The 22,170-nt window shown below is 37.1% G+C and overlaps 1 protein-coding gene across 2 annotated transcripts in view; it reads left to right on the forward strand.

Moving 5' to 3' along the window:
- Window positions 1-22,170, forward strand: part of WDR70 (WD repeat domain 70) — a 316,067-nt gene that overhangs the window by 37,724 nt on the left and 256,173 nt on the right. For both annotated transcript variants that reach the window (XM_081231053.1, XM_081231052.1), the window contains exon 6: window positions 16,498-16,557. In XM_081231053.1, coding sequence (XP_081087179.1) covers window positions 16,498-16,557 — 60 coding nt within the window. The remainder of the gene's footprint in view (window positions 1-16,497; window positions 16,558-22,170) is intronic.

A 22,170-nucleotide genomic window follows, 5' to 3' on the forward strand; every position in this document is an offset into this window, starting at 1 on the left:
AAGTCCCAGACCAGTTCTTAATTGAAAAAGAGAAAATTGACAAGGATAAAAAACGATTTGAATATTATGGGATTAAGAGCCTTGGAGAAAATTCACGAAGGTTTTGAATTTTTTTTTGCAAAAACAGCCCCCTTAATGATCCTGCCAAAGTTGATCCTGTATAGTCTGTGATGCCATTTTAAAAAATTAATTAATTAATTAATTAATTATTGGCTGCGTTGGGTCTTCGTTGCTGTGCACGGGCTTTCTCTAGTTGCGGTGAGCAGGGGCTACTCAGTGTGATGCCATTTTATGTCGTCTAAATTTTAGTTGGAAAAATTACTCCCTACTTCTTATAAAGTAATACCTGATTCATTCTTTATGGATTGTAAGATTTAGTGTATTCTGAGATTTGATGTAGTTACGACTTAATTTTTGTTAAAGATTAAATAAACTCTTTAGAAATTTAAATTTCACTTTAAGATATTTTAGTCAAACCTTTTAATGCCCCTTTTTAATGAAAATTTAGGTCTCCTTTTCAGTTGACTACTTATCTTGTAATCATGAAAAAAAGTTATTATGTTCTCCCTTGTATCCTTTATTATTTATTACAGCCATATACTTATCTTCTGGATTCACAGAACCCTTGTTCATTTCTGCAAACAATCCCTTGGACATCTTCTTTCTCAGAACTTCTTTTCCCCTTTACCCAAGGATTTTTACTATCATTAGTACTTTATATGAAGTAATGAAAGCCTCATCTTCTTTTATTCCCCCTGACTCTCTCTGCTTATAACACCGAAGTTTTTTTTCACACTTTGTATTTTTGATCTTACGTTCAGTGGGTTGCATCATTTATACTTCATAGTTCTATTAATACTATTGTAATTGGACCTGCCAAAGTCCTTCACTTGTTATTTACCTATGTGTAATCCTCGTCTTTTTTATCTTCTGCTTTCATTTCTCTTTTTTTCCAGTTTCTTATGTCTTCCTACATATGCTTCACCTTTTGGCTCTGTTTCATGTATGTTTCATTTTACCTTAAAAACATTTTTTTTAAGGGAGGGGATATGGAAACATATGTATATGTATAACTGATTAAATTTGTTATAAAGCAAAAAAAAAACAAAAAACATTTTTTTTAACACTGCTTTACAGTGTTGTGTTAGTTTCTGCTGTATGACAAAGTGAATAAGCTATATGCATACATATATTCCCATATCCCCTCCCTCTTGCGTCTCCCTCCCACCCTCCTTATCGCACCCCTCTAGGTGGTCGCAAAACACCGAGCTGATCTCCCTGTGCCATGCAGCTGCTTCCCACTAGCTATCTACCTTACGTTTGGTAGTGTATATGTGTCAGTGCTGCTCTCTCACTTCGTCCCAGCTTCCCCTTCCCCTTCCCCATGCCCTCAAGTCCATTCTCTATGTCTGTGTCTTTATTCCTGTCCTGCCCCCCTAGGTTCATCAGAACCATTTTTTTTTTAGATTCCATATATATGTGTTAGCATACGGTATTTGTTTTTCTCCTTCTGACTTCACTCTGTATGACAGACTGTAGGTCCACCCACCTCACTACAAATAACTCAATTTAGTTTCTTTTTATGGCTGAGTAATATTCCATTTTATATATGTGCCACATCTTCTTTATCCATTTACCTTAAAATTTAAAAAAGAAATTGCATGCAGTGTAATTAAATTCCACCCCCCCGCCTTTTTTTTTTTTTTTAACAGTACGCGGGCCTCTCACTGTTGTGGCCTCTCCCATTGCGGAGCACAGGCTCCGGACGCACAGGCTCAGCGGCCATGGCTCACGGGCCCAGCTGCTCCACGGCATGTGGGATCTTCCCGGACCGGGGCACGAACCCATGTCCCCTGCATCGGCAGGCGGATTCTCAACCACTGTGCCACCAGGGAAGCCCCCCCCACCCGCCATTTTTTACTCTCAGTTTATTACTTTAAAGTGTTACTTTGAGTTACTTTATTTATTGATCTCATTTTGTTTTCTTCTGTCTTCCAACTAGTAAGTATTCTTAAGAGCAAAGGTCATGTAATTATTTTTGCACTCCTCTAGATGTTAAAGAAGCTGTAAAAACAGACATCAGTTTTTCAGGTTAGTAGGTATAAACACAGTATTTGAAAGTGAAACATCTCCGTTGTTCTTTCACCGCTTCTATTTACATGGGTAATAGTGGAAGATTTGCGTATGTCAATTTTGAAAAAGATTTCTTAGTGCTTTAATTCAAAAAAGTGCTTTTAAAGAATCTTTACAAAATCATTAATATTTACTGGTATTGAGATGTCTTTTAGTAGAATTGTACTTTCCTGTTACCAAGATTATAAAGTTTGCATTTGAGTACATTTTATATTTTTAAGTGCCAAATTGATAAAATAGCATGTAAGTAAATATTCAAGCAGCACCAACAGAGCTTACTTTTAAAAAAAATGCTTCTATAGACCTTGATTCTTATTTGGAGGGACATTTTGTTCATACTGTTTGTGCTGAGTGCTGGAAGTGCAGCTAATTGTGAATTTGAAATAATACCAAGACCACCAAGTTGATTCAGATAGCCTACCAGGCAGCTGTTGGATAGTAATTTTGCCATTTCTCTACTCGTCTGGGTTGGAATCAGGGAGTCTTTGTTCACCTCTGCATGCCGCAGAACCTTGAACACTACAAATGGGGTTAAAAAAATTTTTTTTGATTAAATGAAGGAGTTAATGGCATAGTCTTGATTTTTACTCTCATTAAAAGTGATGCTCGGGTCTTCCCTGGTGGTCCAGTGGTTAAGACTCTTCAATTCCACTGCAAGGAGCACGGGTTCGATCCTCGTCCAGGTAGTTCCAAATGCCACACAGTGTGGCCAAAAAAAGAAAAAAGTGATGCTCTAACAAACCAGGAATTCAGTGTTAAGCCACAGTTCAGTATCTGCAGTCCCCTTTTGTTTGATTTATGATAAAGAAATAAGCGTATGCTCAAATCTAGAGCCCAGCAATAGTGCTGACAGTAAGTGGATACTTCCTTTGTACAGCAAAGTTCTAAGCACTTAAAGTGAAATAACTCATTTAATCCTCCTACTTCTGTTATCCTCTTTTGAAGATGAGGAAACTGATACTCAGGGGCACTAACTTCCCCAAAGCCACGGTAAACGGCGGAGCCAGGTTTCAAATCTAGGAAAATCTACTCCAGAATACATGTGTTTAACCAGTATGCCTTCCTTTACCACTGGTTGTGACCTATTCTCCTTCTCAAGGTCATCAGTTGTCTCTCCTACACTTGTCTCATGCCCCAACCATACAAGCTATTAGCAGTCTTTGAATATGACTACTCTTTCATGCATTCCCACATGCTTTTCCTTCTGTGTGGACCCTGGTCAATACTTAGTACAACTCCATTCTCTTGGTAGTTTATGTAAGTAGTGGCCCTGTGGGTAACATTGTGACAGACCTGTCTGCATCAATGAAGAACCTTTTCATTTTGCAGGATCCAATTTTTATCATTGTGAAAGGAGTGCATTTTCTCCTTTTAAAAGCGTTCACTGACAAAGGGAGAGTTGAATACCTCCTTCCTTATGCTACTTGTGTATTAGTTATATTCCTCTGTTATTTAAAAAATTTTATAACAGCTTTACTGAGATATAACTAATACCCTCAAATTCATAATTTTCAGATATACAATTCAGTAGCTTTTCGTGTAACCATAGAGTTAGTTGTGCAGCCATCACTGCTAACTCATTTTAAAACATTTTTATCCTTCCAAAAAGCAACCTTGTAGCCTTTTACTTTCATTCCCTATTCTCCCTCTGCTAGCATTCCTCCAACTCTTGGCAACCACTAATCTACTTTCTGTCTGTATGGATTTGCCTATTCTGGACATTTCATATCAATGGAATAATACAGTAAGTAGTCTTTTGTGACTGATTTCTTTCACTTAGCATAATGTTTTCAAGGTTCATCCATGTTGTGGCATGTATCAGTACTTCATTACTTTTTATTGCCAAATAATATTCTATTATATGCACATACTACATTTAAAAAATGCATTCATTAGTTGATGGACATTGGGTGTTTACATTTTTTGGCTATTATGAATAATGTTGCTATGAATATTTGTCTAGAATTATTTGTATGGATGTATGTTTTTGGTTTTTTTGGGGTGTATATCTAAGAGTGGAATTGCTAGGTCATATGATAACTCTATGTTTAACATTTTGAGGAACTGCCAAACTGTTTTCCAAAGTAGTTGCACCATTTTACAATCCCATCAGTAGTCTGTGAGGGTTCAATTTCTCCACATCCTCACCAACACACTTTATTGTTTGTCTTTTTGATTATAGCCATCTTGGTGGATGTGATGTGGAATCTCATTGTGGTTTTGATTTGTATTTCCCTAAAGAATAATGATGTTGAACATTGTTTCATGTGCTTATGGGCCTTTTGTATGTTTTATTTGGAGAAATGTCTCTTCAGCTCTTCTGCCTGTTTCAGTTGGGTTATTTGTTTATTTATTATTGAGTTATAAGGGTTCTTTATGTATTCTGGACACAAATTCCTTCTTAAATACTTGATTTGCAAATATTTTCTTTCATTCTGTGGGTTGTCCTGTCACCTTCTTTGATGGTGTACTTTGAAGTATAATAATTTAAAATTTTGGTGGAGTCCAGTTTGTCTGGTTTTTGTATTGTTGCTTGTGCTTTTGGTGTCATATCTAAGTAGCCTAACCCAAGGTTGTGAACATTAACTCCTATGTTTTTTTTTTTTTTCCTGCGAGTTTTATAGTTTTAGTCACATTTAGGTCTTTGGTATATTTTGAGTTAATTTTTGTGTATGATTTGACAAAGGACACTCTCCTATTATTGTAGTTGTCAGAACTATGATAAAATGATCATTGTTGTGATAGTTATTTGTTTACAAGTGTGCACCTTCTGTAGTTTCTGAGCTCTATGAAGACAGTGCCTGTGTCTTCCTTATTTTGGGTTTCCTGGTGTTTAGCATATAGTACCTGGCACTTAGGCTTTATTAGGTACAGCTTACAGTAAGTCTGTCTGCGGCCTTGAATGTTTTATCCTGAGGATACAGAGAAAAAATTTTAAGAGTAGATATAAAATATAAATAGTTAATAAATACATCCCCATATTTTAGAAAGGACGGATAAACTCTGCTTGTGTATTTTTTTTCTCATGGATTTCATGTTTATTTTCTTTTAAAAACAAACTGTCATTACTAGGTGATTTATATCTTTAGTTAAGAATGAATATATTTGAGCATGTACTGTATGTCAGACACTGTGCTAAGTACTGAAGATGCAAATTAAATAAGACTTAGTATCTGTCCTCAAGGATTTTACAGACTAATGAGGAGATGACAAGTAAACAATCTGCTTTTGTTCTCTAGCAAGAAATGCCCAAGAGCAATTTAAAATATTTTGTTGTAGTAGTGGTGGCTTTAGACATTATGGAAAGTATGGTGGAGTGTTAATAATTTGTCTGTTCCATATTTGGTGGGATGAATAGGGTGTAGAATTGCTAGAGCTAGGACTGTAGAATGAATACAAGAGAATCTATACAGATTGGCTTTGGGGATGCCTTTAATTTTCACTATACCTTTTACAGTTGTGAAGCATATACATGCTTTTGCATGTATGCAGAGTTACATTAAATAATATATGGTATCTATTCTGCAGTGTTAGTTTTCAAGAGAGCTGTAGTAGGGGAGAAGGATTAAAATATATTTTTTCTCAGTACGAGGTGAATTTGATAAAAATTTATTATGTCTCAAGCTTCTTTTATTTTTCCAAATAAATTAATTCTCACTAATTTGACTGATACCTTGACATTTTTTATAGTCAAAATTTGTACAGTCTGTGCATCTTTAACTGAATATCACAAGACTGCCCAAGTAATAACTCAATTTTTATTAAAAAAAGTTATGAAATCTTAAACATAACTCAAAATACTACAGTGTATAACCCATGTTGAACTAATTCTGCACTGCATATCTAAGATTCTGAAAGTTGGTGAAACTTTTCTATCTCAAGGCATTTTTATACCTGGTCTCAAACAATTTCTCAAATGTGTACTTTCAGGATAAAACCTTTATAGCCATAGGCTCATAATAATGTCTTACTTATAATGGGGTTGTAGTTATAAAGTGTTTTGGCACAGTAACTCATTTGGTTATCACGGCAACTCTGCGAAGCTAACAGGGTAAGTGTTACTATAGAGGAGGCATTATGTTGTAATGATTATGTGCACAGACTTTGGGACCAGACTTCTAAGTTCAAATTCCCTCTCAGTGACTTACCAGTTATGTGACCATGGACAAATTACTTAACCTCTCTTTGCCTCGGTGTCCTCATCTTTAAAATGGGGTGATAATAGGACCTATCAGAGAGTTGTTGTGAGGATTAAATTACTTAGTATATATGTGGTGCCTTGAGCAGTGCTTGGCCCATAGTATGCATGTATATGCTAGCTGTTACTATTATTATTATTATTTATATACAGTAGATGCTTAAGGAAGTAGAGGCTCTATGAAGAAGGGATTTTTTCATTCTTACCACTAGTAAGTAACAGAATCCAGATTCTTGTCCTGCTCTTGCCTTGACTCTTTAAAACAATATGAGTTTTATTAAGTACCTGTTGAATGAATGGTTGTATGAATTGGAAAAAAAATCCCATGTTGCCTGGCAGTTTGGAAAATTGAATTATAGAGTAAGATTTTTGCTAAATTGAAAGTTAAATTTGACTTCCAAGATTTTCCAGTGAAAGAGAAAGACAAATAGTATATGATATCACTTATACATGGAATCTAAAAAATAATACAAATGAATGTTTATGCAAAAGAGAAACAGACTCATAGATACAGAAAACAAACTTGTGGCACCAAAGAGCAGAGGGAAAGGGGGAGGGACAAATAAGGGGTATGGGATCAACAAATACAAACTACTATATATAAAATAGATAAGCAACAAATATATACTGTATAGCACAGAGAATTATACCTATTATCTTGTAATAACCTATAATGGAGTATAATCTGCAGAAATACTGAATCACTATGCTGTATACCTGAAACTAACACAATATTGTAAATCAACTATACTTCAATAAAAGAAAAGAAAAGAAACATGTTACATGTTAGTCTTCCTGTTCTGGGGTAATAAAAAATTAACAAATGGGAAAAAAAGATTTTCCAGTTGAATATCTTTTTTTAGGTTATAGAAATTATCTTAAGGTATAAAATGTAGCTCAGGCAATATACTATCAAGCTGTAATAGGACTGGTGAACTTGTGTTGCAGTAAAGTGGTAATCTCAGAAAACTTTTGCTTCTCATACTTTATTATTATTATTATTTTGGCCATGCCACGCAGCTTGCAGGATCTCAGTTCCCTGACTAGGTCACGGCATTGAAGGCCTGGAATCCTCACCACTAGGCCACCAGGGAACTCCCTGCTTCTCATGCTTTAATGTGCACATAAGTCTCCTGGGGACCTTATTAAAAAGCAGATTCTGATTTAGTAGGTCTGGGAGAGGTCCAACATTCTGAATTTTAACAAGTTCCTGGGTGATGCCCCTGGTGCTGCTCTGTGGACTGTTCTTTGAGTAGCAAGGCATTAGAGAGGCTTCTATGAGAACAGTGGCACTATCAGGCTGAGGTTTGTATTAATCTTTACTCCACTTATAAAAGTGCTTTGTTTCCCAAAAGAATCATTGTAACAAATTCTTATTCCTTGTAGATAAGGCTAAGGACTTGAAGTTTTGAGGGGATAATTAGTTCAAGTTGTGAAGATGTGAGAATGGTGTGTACATTGTTGCCACTGACATGGTAGAGGTGGGCCTTTTTTAGGAATAGGACAAATGGTAAAACTCAGGGACTCCAGTCTGAGCTGGTGAAATTTTCCCTCTTCCTTTATAGTTGTAAAGGAAAGCCTTCTCTTTTGGGTAGGGGTAAAGAAGTGGGAGGGGAGAGTTTCATTATAGGGGTCTTAGAAAGTGAGGCTGTTCCTTCTTAATTCTGGCAAGCTCAACCTCTGTTCTTCTGTTCCTGCCTGGAGTGGTTAATTATGTGGGTAAGGGTGGGATCTTAATGCCTACATTGATAAGTAATCAATGAAAAATAAATACCACTGCAAATGATAGGAATATTGGTAGGCTCTTTAGAGATTAATATCTTTTGAGAAATGATCTGCTGTTTTGATTATGTATGAAACTTTTTTGTTTTTTTAATGATATTTATTTTCTAGCTTTATTGAGGTATAACTGACAAATAAAAATTGTATGTATTGATACTTAACATGTATAATGTGATGGTTTGATATATGTATACATTGTGTAATAATTACCACAATCAATGAACACATCCATCGCCTCACACAGTCACCTTTTTCTTTTTTTTGGTATGGCAAGAACACTTAAGATCTATTCTTTGAGCAAACTTCAAGTGTAAGCACAGGGTTATTAACTGTAGTCACCATGCTGTACCTTTGATCCTCAGAACTTATTTATCTTGTAACTGAAAGTTTGTACCCTTTGACCAGAAACTTCTTAAAAACATTAATTTTTCTAAAGTTAACCTGGAATAACATTCTACAAATGAAAATTTCTAAAACAATATGTGTGATGCTCTGAGAGGTTACAATTGGGACTAAAGGTGGTGGAGAAACATTGAAGGTTCTCAGTGAGAAATGCAGTAGGAAGAGTAATATCATGGTAGTGAGCAGTGTGGAGTAAAAAAGATGGAAGTCAGGGAAGGACATAGGGTAGTGTTCTTAGTTCCAGATGTGAGTTTAAGGTAGACCATGTCATCATAGAATGTCGTGAATTACCTGGTCCAACTCTTTCACTTTTACAAGTGGAAAAGCTGAGGTTCTGTACAGTTAAATGGCTGAGTGAAGATTGCAAGTGGCAGTTAATGTCAGAGTCATGTCTAGATTTCAAGTCTTTGGACTTAGAGAGCAAATAAGAATAAAAGCTGACATATTCATAAAATTTTAGGGTGTTAAGAAATGACAGGGCACATTTTCATGGTAGCCTTGAAAATAAATGTCATTTGATATAAATCCTGTTGGCTAATTACCTGCCATTGTTTTATGATAAATAAACATAGAAAATTGTCATCTTTGTGTTTATTGCTAATGTCGTGTTTTTTTAAAAAAGTGATTTCTGATAAAATATAAGAATGAACTATCCTTTTCGAGTTTCTCGGCTCTCACACAAGTATAAAAATTATCTAATAGTGTGCTCTTAAGTCATGTTACTAAGAAATGTTCTCTAAGATTTCAGCTTGCAATAGGGCATAAATGGTTTGAAGGTAATTTAGAAGTGGTTTGGGAATACTGCTAATTGAAGGATTGGAACCAGCTGTGAGATTTAGCTAGAAAATTGTCTTTCCTTCCTGCAGTATTTTAGACGTGTAACTTTACATTTTTGGAGGAAGATTTTATAAACATTGGATAAATGATTTTTTTGACACTTACCTAACATTTATTAGAGTATTGAGAAGTATTCAGGCATAAGAGTATGCATCTTTTAATCTTTTTTTGTTTGCTTATGTGTGTTGTATCTATTAAAATTTTTTTTTAGTTTTGGCAAAATACACATAATGTAAAATTTACAGTCTTAATCATTTTTTAAAATTTATCTTATTTTATTTTTTAAAATTAGTTAATTAGCTTATTTTTGGCTGTGTTGGGTCTTTGTTGCTGCACTCAGGCTTTCTCTAGTTGCGGCAAGCGGGCATCTCATTGCGGTGGCTTCTCTTGTTGCAGAGCACGGGCTCTAGGTGCGCAGGCTTCAGTAGATGTGGTGTGTGGCCTCAGGAGTTGTGGCTCGCAGGCTCTAGAGTGCAGGCTCAGTAGTTGTGGTGCACAGGCTTAGTTGCTCCACGACATGTGGGATCTTCCCGGACCAGGGATTGAACCTGTGTCCCCTGAATTGGCAGGCAGATTCTTAACCACTGAGCCACCAGGGAAGTCCCAGTCTTAATCATTTTAAAATGTACGGCTCTGTAGTGTTACATTGTTGTGCATCCAGTCTCCAGAACTTTTTCATTTTTGCAAAACAGAAACTCTACCCATTAAACGACAACTTTCCATTTCCATCTCTTCCCCCAAACTCTGGCAACCACTGTGCGTTCTGTCTCTGTGAATTTGACTACTCTGTATACCTCAGATGAGTGCAATTATACAGTATTTCTCTTTTTGTGAGTGGCTTATTTCACTTAGCATAATGTTCTCCAGGTTCACCCATGTTGTAGCATGTGTCAGAATTTCCTTCCTCTTTAAGACAGAATAATATTCCACTGTATATTTATATGACTGTTCCTTCATCCATGGATGGACACTTGAGTTGCTCCTACCTTTTGACTATTGTGAATAAAGCTGCTTTGAACATGAGTGTACAAACATCGCTTTGAGACACTGCTTTTCAGTTCTTTGGGGTATATACACCAATGGAATTGCTGAATCATAAGGTAATTCTTGTTTAAGTTTTTTTAAGAACTACCATACTGTTTTACATAGCAGCTGCGCTATTTCCCTCCAGCAGTGTATGTGTTCCAGTTTCTGTCCATCTTTGCTAAGACTTATTTTGTTTTTCTTTTTGTCCCTTAAATATTAGCTTTTGCATTGGGTATGAAGTGGTATCTCATTGTGGTTTTTTTTTAAAATTTATTTATTTTTAGCTGTGTTGGGTCTTCGTTACTGTGCGCAGGCTTTCTCTAGTTGTGGCGAGCGGGGGTATTCTTTGTTGCGGTGGTTGGGCTTCTCATTGCATGGCCATTGCATGGCTTCTCTTGTTGTGGAGCACAGGCTCACGCACGGACTTCAGTAGTTGTGGCACGCGGGCTCAGTAGTAGTGGCTCGTGGACTCTAGAGTGCAGGCTCAGTAGTTGTGGCACACAGGCTTGGTTGCTCCGTGCATGTAGGATCTTCCCGGACCAGGGCTCAAACCCGTGTCCCCTGCATTGGCAGGTGGATTCTTAACCACTGCGCCACCAGGGAAGCCCTCTCATTGTGGTTTTGATTTGCATTTCCCTAAGGATTAGTGATGTTGAGTACCTTTCCATTCGCTTGTTGGTCATCTGTATAACTTCTTTGCAGAAATAACTATTGAAGTTCTTTGCCAAATTTTGAATTGGGTTTTTTTCATTGTAGTTGTTGAGTCATAGGAGTTTTAAATATATTCTGGATATTAACACCATATCAGATATATGATTTGCAGATAGTTTCTCCCGTTGTGTAGATTGCCTTTTCACCGTGTTAAGTGTGTCTTTTGATGCCTCGGTGATTTTTTTGAAATCTCAAGTCTTATCAAATTACTCTATATGGCTCAGAGCTTAAATTTCATATTCTTGGCATTGTATACAATCTGGCTCATAATGAACTCTCTGGGTTAACATTAAAAAAAAATACACCCCCCCACCCCGACCCCACACATCCTTCTCCTTTTTCCTGCCCAGCAATTTAAACTCTAGCCAGGCAAAAATATTTGCAACTCAGAAAGTGTCAAAATTCATCTTATTCTCGCCTAGTTGCCCTCCACATTCATCTAGGGAACTTCTGTTTTTCCAAAAGCATCTCAAACATCTCTTGTATGAAGCCTTTTCTAATCACTCTCTACTTCCCCAGGCACGGTGGAATTGAGCGCTGAACCCTGTGCATCCTTCTGTCATAGCGTCTGAAACATTTTAGTTTGCCTGTTTGTTTACCTGTCTGTTTTGCTTTGATGGACTGATAGTTCTTCACGAGCAGAGTCTTTGTTATTGGTCTTTTTATCTTTAACTTAGTTCCTGGTATGTGGTATGTAGTATATAATTAAATACTCAATAAATGTTGTCAAGTGAATGTGTGATTAGTGAGTGAGTGAATAAGTGAATTCATTTTAAGAGTTACACCAGAATGGACTCTAATTCTGGTTGCTTATGGTTCTGCACTGGTAACTCTTTCCAGAGTGGTTTCTGGGAGAAAGTGGCATTCATTTTCAAACTCCTGGTTGGAAATCCCCATTCTCTGTCCCAACTGTTAGCCACTTTGTGGTAGATTTTTATTACTGAGTAGACTTTTTATTTTGACTCATACTACTATACATATATAACTTCTAAAATTTATGACATATTACCCCAGAAAGGTTATAAATGATTTGCAAGTCTTTTGAAAAACACTACAAGGATGTATGTATAGTATATGAGATGGAATTGCTCACGTTATTCTAGATATGTTTGCTATCATTGTTCTTACTGGGGTAAACGAAAGAGCCTGGGAAATAATCCTTTGGTTGGCATTTAAAACCAAAACAAAACAAAAACTGGTATCTTTTCCTCTCTTCCATTAAGACTGTAGCTCTTGTTATGAATTTTGGTAATAAATGACTTCATTTGAAGTCTTGTAGTTTATGATGTCCCCTGGCAGGGAAATCTTGAAAATATTTTACTGTTACAGCAAATTTCACACTAAGCCATATTTCAAAAAGTCATTAGTAAAAGTTCTGGAAGAAGAACAGTCACCATCAAGTGATATGCTACCAAAAGATGGATTGCTACTATTTCAGATGATTTAGTTGTGCCAATTATATGGGCTTTTTATGAGTTATGCCCTACATGATTTCCAGTAAAACTTTGATTTTAAATGTAAACAATACTTATTTAAACATTTAATTCATTCCTAATGTAAATACTGAGTTGTTCTGTATTCTTGTAAGTTTTTTCTTTACATGTCAGAAATTGTCTGTATATAGGCACGTTCTGCATTGAATTCAGTGAAATAATTTTCATCCTTCCTTCTGGTGACAGTGTTTTTCTTTCCTGAGTGATGAAAAAGGAATTGGTTATGAAATGATAATATAATAGATTCTTCTTTAAGTAAAACATTTGAACTGTTCTCCTGTTTCTTTCAGGAGGACTTAGCACCTTTACTTGAGTTTTTATTACTTACAAATATTATCAACTGCAAAGGGAGCAGTGGTTTACATAATTTAATGTAGGGGTAGTCCAGAATTCATTTGTTCAACTTTTAAATTATTTTGGAATTTGTGTTGGAATATTGGTATCTCCAATATTGGTGTGTGCAGGACTTTCTAAAACATAGTAAACCATACTGTAATGTGTTTGTCTTGAAATAAACTGCAAACTCTCCAGCAGTTCCTTGGGTTACTATGAGGTAAGTGTTTTTGTTCAGTGCCTCTTGGTTCCTGATCTCCTTCTTCTTTTTTTTTTTTTTTTTTTTTTTTTGCGGTACGCGGGCCTCTCACTGTTGTGGCCTCTCCCGTGGTGGAGCACAGGCTCCAGACGCGCAGGCTCAGCGGCCATGGCTCACGGGCCCAGCCGCTTCGTGGCATGTGGGATCTTCCCAGACCGAGGCACGAACCCGTGTCCCCTGCATTGGCAGGTGGATTCTCAACCGCTGTGCCACCAGGGAAGCACCCTGATCTCCTTCTTTACTGATCTGTGGTGGTAATGAACTATAGCCACTTCTCAGATGCAAATGGTTTAAGACAAAATTGCCTTTATTTCTCTATACTTGCAACTTTACATGTGCTTTTAGTCTGGGATAGAATCATTTGGTCTTCAAAGGTTTTCACTTTTGGAAAATATGACTCACACTCACCAGGCTCACCTGATGGATAGCACCTACCGCTTCTTCTTTATGGACATAAACATTAATGTTTGAGGTAAATTAAAAATTATCTAATGTGATTTACGAGGTAGACATTGTAAGGGCCATTAATACACTCCAAAAACTCTTGTGTCTGCCATATACCAGGTGTTTTGTGGATTGGGGACCCAGAGACGATATATATACACAGTCTTTGAGAAGCATCTCTTGAGTTTGGTCACGGAGTGGTGTGGAGGGAGACCGGTCAAAAATTACAATGTATTATGATAGGTTCTGTGATAGAGACAAGGAGAGGGTATCATGGGAGTGCATGGAAGGGTCATTTAACCCAGAGTTTGAAATGTTGAGAAATGCTTCCAGGAGCAGGTCACATCTGAACTGCGTCTTAAAGGGTGAGTAGGAATTAGCCAAGTAAAAAGGAAGAGAAGCCTGGAAATAGACTAAGATAATATGACAAGAGAGACAGGAGGTAAGCCTTAGAATAAATGGTGGCTGTCATTTATTGAGTACCTACTTTGTACCGAACTCTGTATCATGAGCTTTAAACCACTTACCTCACAGTAACCTAAGGGGCAGGTGCTATTATCCTGTTTGCAAATGAGGAAACTGAGAGTCATTACTCTCCTGAGGTTATGACAAGGTTAATGAGTATCAGAGCTTGATTTTAAAACCCTAGAGTTTCTGGCTTTTTATCAAGGCTGTTTCCTCCCAAGAAAGAATAGTTTCAAGTTGGAGGAAATAGTTAAGTAGTTATCATGCTGTTGAAAGGTCAGACGTGCAGATTAAGTTCTGAAAAGTGTCCTGGGACATTTATAGTGACTTATTTATTCATTCAAGAAATATTTACTAAGAGTCCTTTAAGTACCAAGAACTGTGCTAGGTACTGGGAATTAAATGACAAGTGCCAAAGTGGTAGAGGTAGAGGGGTGAAAGAAAGTAGAGACAATGAGTGAAAACTGTAGTGTGAGGAAGCTTGATTGTAAAGGAAAAGACAGTGGTATAGCAGTAAACCTAGGCGAAATTGGGGTGTGTGTGTGTTTTAATATGGGATGTACTTCTTTTTAAATATAATTTGTTTATTTATTTTTGGCTGCGTTGCGTCTTCGTTGCTGCGCACGGGCTTTCTCTAGTTGCGGCGAGCGGGGCTACTCTTCGTTGCGTTGCATGGGCTTCTCATTGCAGTGGCTTCTCTTGTGGAGCACGGGCTCTAGGCGTGCGGGCTTCAGTAGTTGTGGCACACGGGCTCAGAAGTTGTGGCCCATGGGCTCTAGAGCGCAGGCTCAGTAGTTGTGGCTCATGGGGGCTTAGTTGCTCCACAGCATGTGGGATCTTCCCAGACCAGGGATCGAACCCGTGTCCCCTGCACTGACAGGCAGATTCGTAACGACTGCACCACGAGGGAAGTCCCAATATGGGACGTACTTAAATTGTTCATATTCTGAGGAGAAAGAGCCATGGTAGGGGAAAGATTTAAGATAAAATAGAAAGAACTAGTGATTGATTGGTTCATCAAGGATCCTAATAAAGGAGGGAAGTTAGGGACCAAAGTCTGTAGATTGCACGTTTTTGTTTGTTTGTTTATTTGTTTTGGGCATGCCACATGGCTTGTGTTACATGGCTTGTGGGATCTTAGTTCCCCGACCAGGGGTTGAACTTGGGCCCTTGGCAGTGAAAGTGCAGAGTCCTAATCACTGGACCACCAGGGAATTCTCTGAACATGTTTAATTCATTAGATTGCAAGATAATCCTAACATGAATTTGTCATGGCTGTAGAATTTTAGTATAACTACCCTGCTCTTGGATAATGGAGACTTGACTAACCAATGAAACTTCTTATTTAAATGATCAGTGTGACCTCTTCTGTCTGATTTATGCATCCATCTTCGTCATCCCTCAGTTATTCTGTCCATACCCCTTCTAACACAGCATGTATTATATGGAAGTAGAGTCACTGATGTTTCCCTCTTAGACCATACGCTTCTTGGGAGGAGAGAAGAGTAGAGGCTGTGTCTAACGCCACTTAGCATCTGGTATAATCTTACTTTAACAAACCTTTGTTGAATCGATGAATCAGTGAATGACTCTGTTCCTTATTTGTACCATTTGAATATCAGTTTTTTGTTTTTTAGTCTTTTATGGGTTAAAAGGTATGTATCTATCCTGTGCAAATTTTGTTGTCTGTTATAAATTAAGTACTTTAAGGTATGCCCAAGTACCAGTGAAAAGAGGACTTTAAAAATTTTCCATATAGGGAGGACCTTATGGTTTCATACAACCTAAAGAATATCTTAGGTGTATCTTTTTAGAGATTTAAGATAAATTTATTATCAGCTCAAAGTGACCAATTGTAATCTATCTAGAAGTGCAGAAATAAGATACGCTCACAGTTTAAAAAAATATTTTAATTTAATTTAATTTTTATTTATTTATTTTTGGTTGCATTGGGTCTTCGTTGCTGCACGCGGGCTTTTTTTGGTTGCGGCGAGCAGGGACTACTCTTGGTTGTGGTGCGTGGGTTTCTCATTGCAGTGGCTTCTCGTTGCGGAGCACAGGCTCTAGGCGCGCGGGCTTCAGTAGTTGTGGCACATGGGCTCAGTAGTTGTGGCTTGCGGGCTCTAGAGCGCAGGCTCAGTAGTTGTGGCACACGGGCTTAGTTGCTCCGTGACATGTGGGATCTTCCCGGAGCAGGGCTCAAACCTGTGTCCCCTGCATTGACAGGGGGATTCTTAACCACTGTGCCACCAGGGAAGTCCCACGCTCACACTTTTTACTTCCTATTTTTTAAAGTTTTGTGTTAAAAAGTCAGTGATGCAATTTTTAAAAATTAAGTTTCCTGTGAGTGTGGTATGTAGTTCCCCCAAATATGTTATATTACTCATCAATGTCATGGAATTTTCTTTTTTCAGAATCCTGTCCAAAAGATCCCTGACTCGCATGAGATAACGCTGAAGCATGGCACTAAGACAGTAAGTTTTAAAAATTTAATTCTTTTCCCTCAGTAACAGGGCTCTCATGGAAAAGTGAACTAATAAGATATATTTATATTAAGGCCAATTATACAATCAACTGGTATCACAAAGCTATAGACATTAAGGAAAATAGATTACTTTTCTGTTCAGTCAAAATAACCATTGCATTTCATTTAAAATAGGAACACTTACTGCCATTGTTATTGTTGGCTTTAAAACCTCTTTCTTTGATATAGGAACATTATAAGTGAAAGAAAGAAATGAAACTCAAGTACTTTTTTTTGTTATGGTGTGGGAAAATTTTTCATTACCCTTAGCTTCATTTCTCTATCAGTAAGAGGCCTGAGTTCATTTTTTAGGTGGATGTTGAGATAAGAAATGAACATAAGATAGTTACTGTATGGCTCTAAGATTATATTACTTAGATTTATGGATTATATTTTTATATTTTCATATTTATTTATGTTATTTAAAAATTAATAATGTATACATTTTGAGGTATAAGATTAAATCATTTTATCTTATTGTAAAGAAAGATTTAATAATATCTTATTAAAAAATGATAGTTGAATGAATGAAACTTGCTTGTGAATGAATGAAAGAATAAAATTATCTTGCTTTCCCTTTATAATTAAGCTACCTTTTTCTAGAAGTCTGACATGTAAAGAAGTAGGAAAATACATCCCATAATGAGGGGGAAAACACCAATCAATAGAAATAGGTCCAGAAATAACACAGATGATAGAATTAATAGCCAAGGATTTTAAAATAGTGATAGTCTTTCCACTAAATTTTTTGCTTTTGAAAATATCATTTCCATAAAATATTTGTGTTAAATACATTGGGTTTATTATTATTTTAAATGAAGTAAACAGTGAATATTTTAAAATGTCTTAATTTTAATGTTTGCTATGGTAAATACTGACACAAATAACTCATATAAACAGACATTTTGGGGGGTTCTTAAAAGATTTTGAGTGCAAAGGGTCTTGAAACTGAAATATCTGAGAACTGCTGCCTTAAGAAATCATTTCCATCTAATCCTTCGTATTATACCTACTTTTTATTAAATCACACTTTTGATATTTTTATTCTGAAATCAGGAAAGAATTTTACTAATTTTCATGTTTTTAAGTAAATAGGAAAAAAATTATAGACTGTAAATACTTAAAAGGAAGCTTTCCTATCATTGAGTCCAGAGATTTTTACAGCTGAGAGATAGTTCATGTTTAACACATGTTTTATTTAGATATGCATATTTTTTCAAATCAAATTTTATCTTTAAAAATATATATAATTAAAAAAATACTCCAAGTTATTTTACACATTAATAATCAGAGCTTCTAACTGTACTGTTAGGTTAACTAATGTTTTTTGCAGTCCTGCCTTTACCCTGCATGTATTTCAACTTTTTGGAAATATGTCAGAGATTAAGAAGGTGACTGGCCGGTCTTCTTTGTTTGTTTGTTTTTAAACTAGTTATTGTAAAAATGTTTACACATTCACAGAAGTATAGAGAATACTGAAAGGAATTCCCATATATTTATCTCTGAACCTTACCAATTGTCTACATAAGGCCACTCTTATTTTCTACATAATTTACATTTCTAGTAAACCTCCTTCTCCCCATCCCATCTACCTACCTTGTGGGATTATTTAAAAACAAATTCCAGACTTCATATGATTTCATCTGTAAATATTTCAGTATGAATCTGTAAGAGATAAGGTTGGTCTTTCTCTCTCTCTCTCTCCTCCTCTCCCTCTCCTTTTCTCTCTCTCTCATAATCGGAACATCTTTATTACGTCTAAAGTTTTTTCAATAATTATTTAATATCATCTAATATCCCATTATTCAAATGTCTTCAATTGTCCCATACTATTTTTTTTTTTAATTTTTGGCTGCATTGGGTCTTTGTTGCTGCGTGCGGGCTTTCTCTAGTCGCGGCGAGCAGGGCCTACTCTTCGTTGTGGTGCACCGGATTCTCATCGCGGTGGCTTCTCTTGTTGTGGAGCATGGGCTCAGTAGTTGTGGCTCGCAGGCTCGAGAGCGCAGTTTCATTAGTTGTGGTGCACGGGCTTAGTCGCTCCGCGACATGTGGGATCTTCCTGGACCAGGGCTCGAACCCATGTCCCTGCATCGGCAGGTGGATTCTTAACCACTGCGCCACCAGGGAAGCCCCCATACATATTTTTCCAGTTAGTTTGTTCAAATCAGTATCCAGACGGTATCTGACTCACTCTGAGGAGAGTCATCATTGTTTACTTGTTATGTCTCTTAATCTATATGTTTTTCCTTTTCTTTTTTTCTCCTCGCCATTGAAGAAATATATCTATTTTGTCAGTATACTTACCGTTGACCTGAAACAAATACACTACCAGGTATTTCTTCAGCAGAGATGGGTTTATCCAGGATCAGCAGAGAATTACAATTTGGGGTCTGCAGCCATGGTGAGCCATGCTCAAGTTCCTGCATGGCAAGGGAAGGAGAACCTTTTTATGGGGGTGAAAAGGAAATGTGGAGGGCTAACCAGAGTCCATGGCCTTTCACTGGCTGATGAGTCCTTGCCAGGAAACAAGAGGAGTCTTTATTCTTCCTATTGAGCTCTACTATCATTGCAGGGTTTCCCTTTCTGGTATCCCAACTCTATTTAATTGAGGTTTCTGTTTATTAATTTTTTACATTTACCCCTTTGATCACAAGATTTTTCTCTGAAAGCATCACTGATTAAATGTCAGTTTGCCTAGTTTCAGCAGCCTTTTGTCCCTCAGTGTCAGGAAGGACCTTTCTTAGGTGTAGTGTCTCACATCAGAAGGAAATTGCATAGATTAGAAACTTATTAAGATCACACTGGAATAACAAGGAGAGGCAGGAGGGAGAACTTTCAGGTACTTTTTATCTAAAGTCCGTATGTTATCAAGATCATAGATATTGGAGATCGTCTGGAGCGTTATGTCATCATCAAAGATTTGGTGACAAACTTCTAACAGGGTTTCTCTGGGTATCTTGGGAAAGCTGTCTTAGCAGATGTCATCTGCTTCAATTCCAGGAAATCTTTACTTTCAGGTCACCAGGTGATGTGCAGGTCCAGTCAGGGTTTGGTGCTTTCTTTAGGTGTGTTATGTCACATGAATTCAAGAATCTATTCCTTGGAGTTTGGTGGCAAAAATATTGGTTAGCAGTGCCTGATAGGGGCCTCTCCAGGGAGGTTGAAAAGAGTTTTTCTGGAGGTGTCTTTTCCAATAGATGAAATCTCCAGGTTGTAAGGTGTGATGCTTAAGGTCTAGATTCAGTTTGCTGATATTTTATTGAGGATTTTTCTGTTTATATTCATAAGGGATATAGGTCAGTAGTTTTCTTATGGTGACTTTGGTTTTGGCATCGGGGTAATATTTACCTCATAGAACGCTGAAAGCATTTATTTCTCCTATATTTTCTGGAAGGGTTTATGAAGGATTGATTAATTATTCTTTAAGTGTTTGATAGAATTTATCTTGACGCCAAAAAGATATAGACTTTTCTTTGTGGAAAGATTTTTTTGTTTTTATAAATTTATTTATTTATTTGGCTGCGTTGGGTCTTCGTTGCTGTGTGCCAGCTTTCTCTAGTTGTGGTGAGTGGGGGCTACTCTTCGTTGTGGTGCGTGAGCTTCTCATTGCGGTGGCTTCTCTTGTTGTGGAGCACAGGCTCTAGGTGTGTGGGCTCAGTAGTTCTGACATGAGGGCCTCAGTAGTTGTGGCTCGTGGGCTCTAGAGCGCAGGCTTGGTAGTTGTGGCGCACGGGCTTAGTTGCTCCACGGCGTGTGGGATCTTCCTAGACCAGGGCTCGAACCTGTGTCCCCTGCATTGGCAGGCGGATTCTAAACCACTGTGCCACCGGGAAGTCTTCTGGGAAGATTTTTGATTACTAATTTAAGCCCTAATTAAAAATCTATTCAGATTTTCTTTCTTTTTTATTTTTCATGGGTCCATTTTGGTAGTTTGTGTCTTTCTAATAATTTGTACGGTTCATCTAAGTTATATAACTGGTTGGCATGCAATTCATAGAATTTCCTTGTAATCCTCTTAATTTATGTTATCTTCTCTTTCCTTCCTGATTTTAGTAATACTTTCTTTTTTTCTTGGCTAATCTAGCTAAAGTTTCTCAATTTTCTTGAAATTTTCAAAGGACCATTTTTTGGTCCCGTTGATTTTCTTTACTTTAAAAATTTCTCTTTTCTACTGAACTCTGCTCTAATCTTTATTCCTTCCTGTTGCATGCTTTGGGGTTTGTTTCCTCTTCTTTGGTAGTTTTTTAAGGTGGAAGCTTAAGTTATTGATTTGAGATCTTTCTTCCTTTCTAACATAGGTGTCATAGACATAAATTTCCCTCTAAAGCACTTCTATTTTTATATATTGCTTAAGTGAATAATTTACTTCTTTTTTTTAACATCTTATTGGAGTATAATTGCTTTACAATGGTGTGTTAGTTTCTCCTTTATAACAAAGTGAATCACTTATACATATACATATGTCCCCATATCTCTTCCCTCTTGTGTCTCCCTCCCACCCACCCTCCCTGTCCCACCCCTCTAGGTGGTCACAGAGCACTGAGCTGATCTCCCTGTGCTATGCGGCTGCTTCCCACTAGCTATCTCTTTTACGTTTGGTAGTGTATATATGCCATGCCACTCTCTCACTTTGTCACAGCTTACCTTTCCCCCTCCCCATATCCTCAAGTCCATGCTCTAGTAGGTCTGCGTCTTTATTCCCGTCTTGCCCTTAGGTTCTTCATGACCTTCTTTTTTTTTTTTCTTAGATTCCATATATATGTGTTAGCATACGGTATTTGTTGTTTTTCTCTTTCTGACTTACTTCACTCTGTATGACAGACTCTAGGTCCATCCACCTCACTACAAATAACTCAATTTCGTTTCATTTTATGGCTGAGTAATATTCCATTGTATATATGTACCACATCTTCTTTATCCATTCATCTGTCGATGGACACTTAGGTTGCTTCCATGTCCTGGCTATTGTAAAGAGAGTTGCAATGAACACTATGGTACATGACTCTTTTTGAACTATGGTTTTCTCAGGGTATATGCCCAGTAGTGGGATTGCTGGGTCATATGGTAGTTCTATTTTGAGTTTTTTAAGGAACCTCCATACTGTTCTCCATAGTGGCTGTATCAATTTACATTCCCACCAACAGTGCAAGAGGGTTCCCTTTTCTCCACACCCTCTCCAGCATTTATTGTTTGTACATTTTTGGATGATGGCCATTCTGACTGGTGTGAGATGAAATCTCAGTGTAGTTTTGATTTGCATTTCTCTAATGATTAATGATGTTGAGCATTCTTTCATGTGTTTGTTGGCAGTCTGTATATATTCTTTGGAGAAATGTCTATTTAAGTCTTCTGCCCATTTTTGGATTGGGTTGTTTGTTTTTTTGATATTGAGCTGCATGAGCTCCTTGTAAATTTTGGAGATTAATCCTTTGTCAGTTGCTTCATTTGCAAATATTTTCTCCCATTCTGAGGGTTGTCTTTTCGTCTTGCTTATGGTTTCCTTTACTGTGCAAAAGCTTTGAAGTTTCATTAGGTCCCATTTGTTTATTTTTGTTTTTCTTTC

This window comes from Mesoplodon bidens (assembly GCF_964165515.1).
Source record: "Mesoplodon bidens genome assembly, chromosome: 4".
NCBI lineage: Eukaryota > Metazoa > Chordata > Mammalia > Artiodactyla > Ziphiidae > Mesoplodon > Mesoplodon bidens.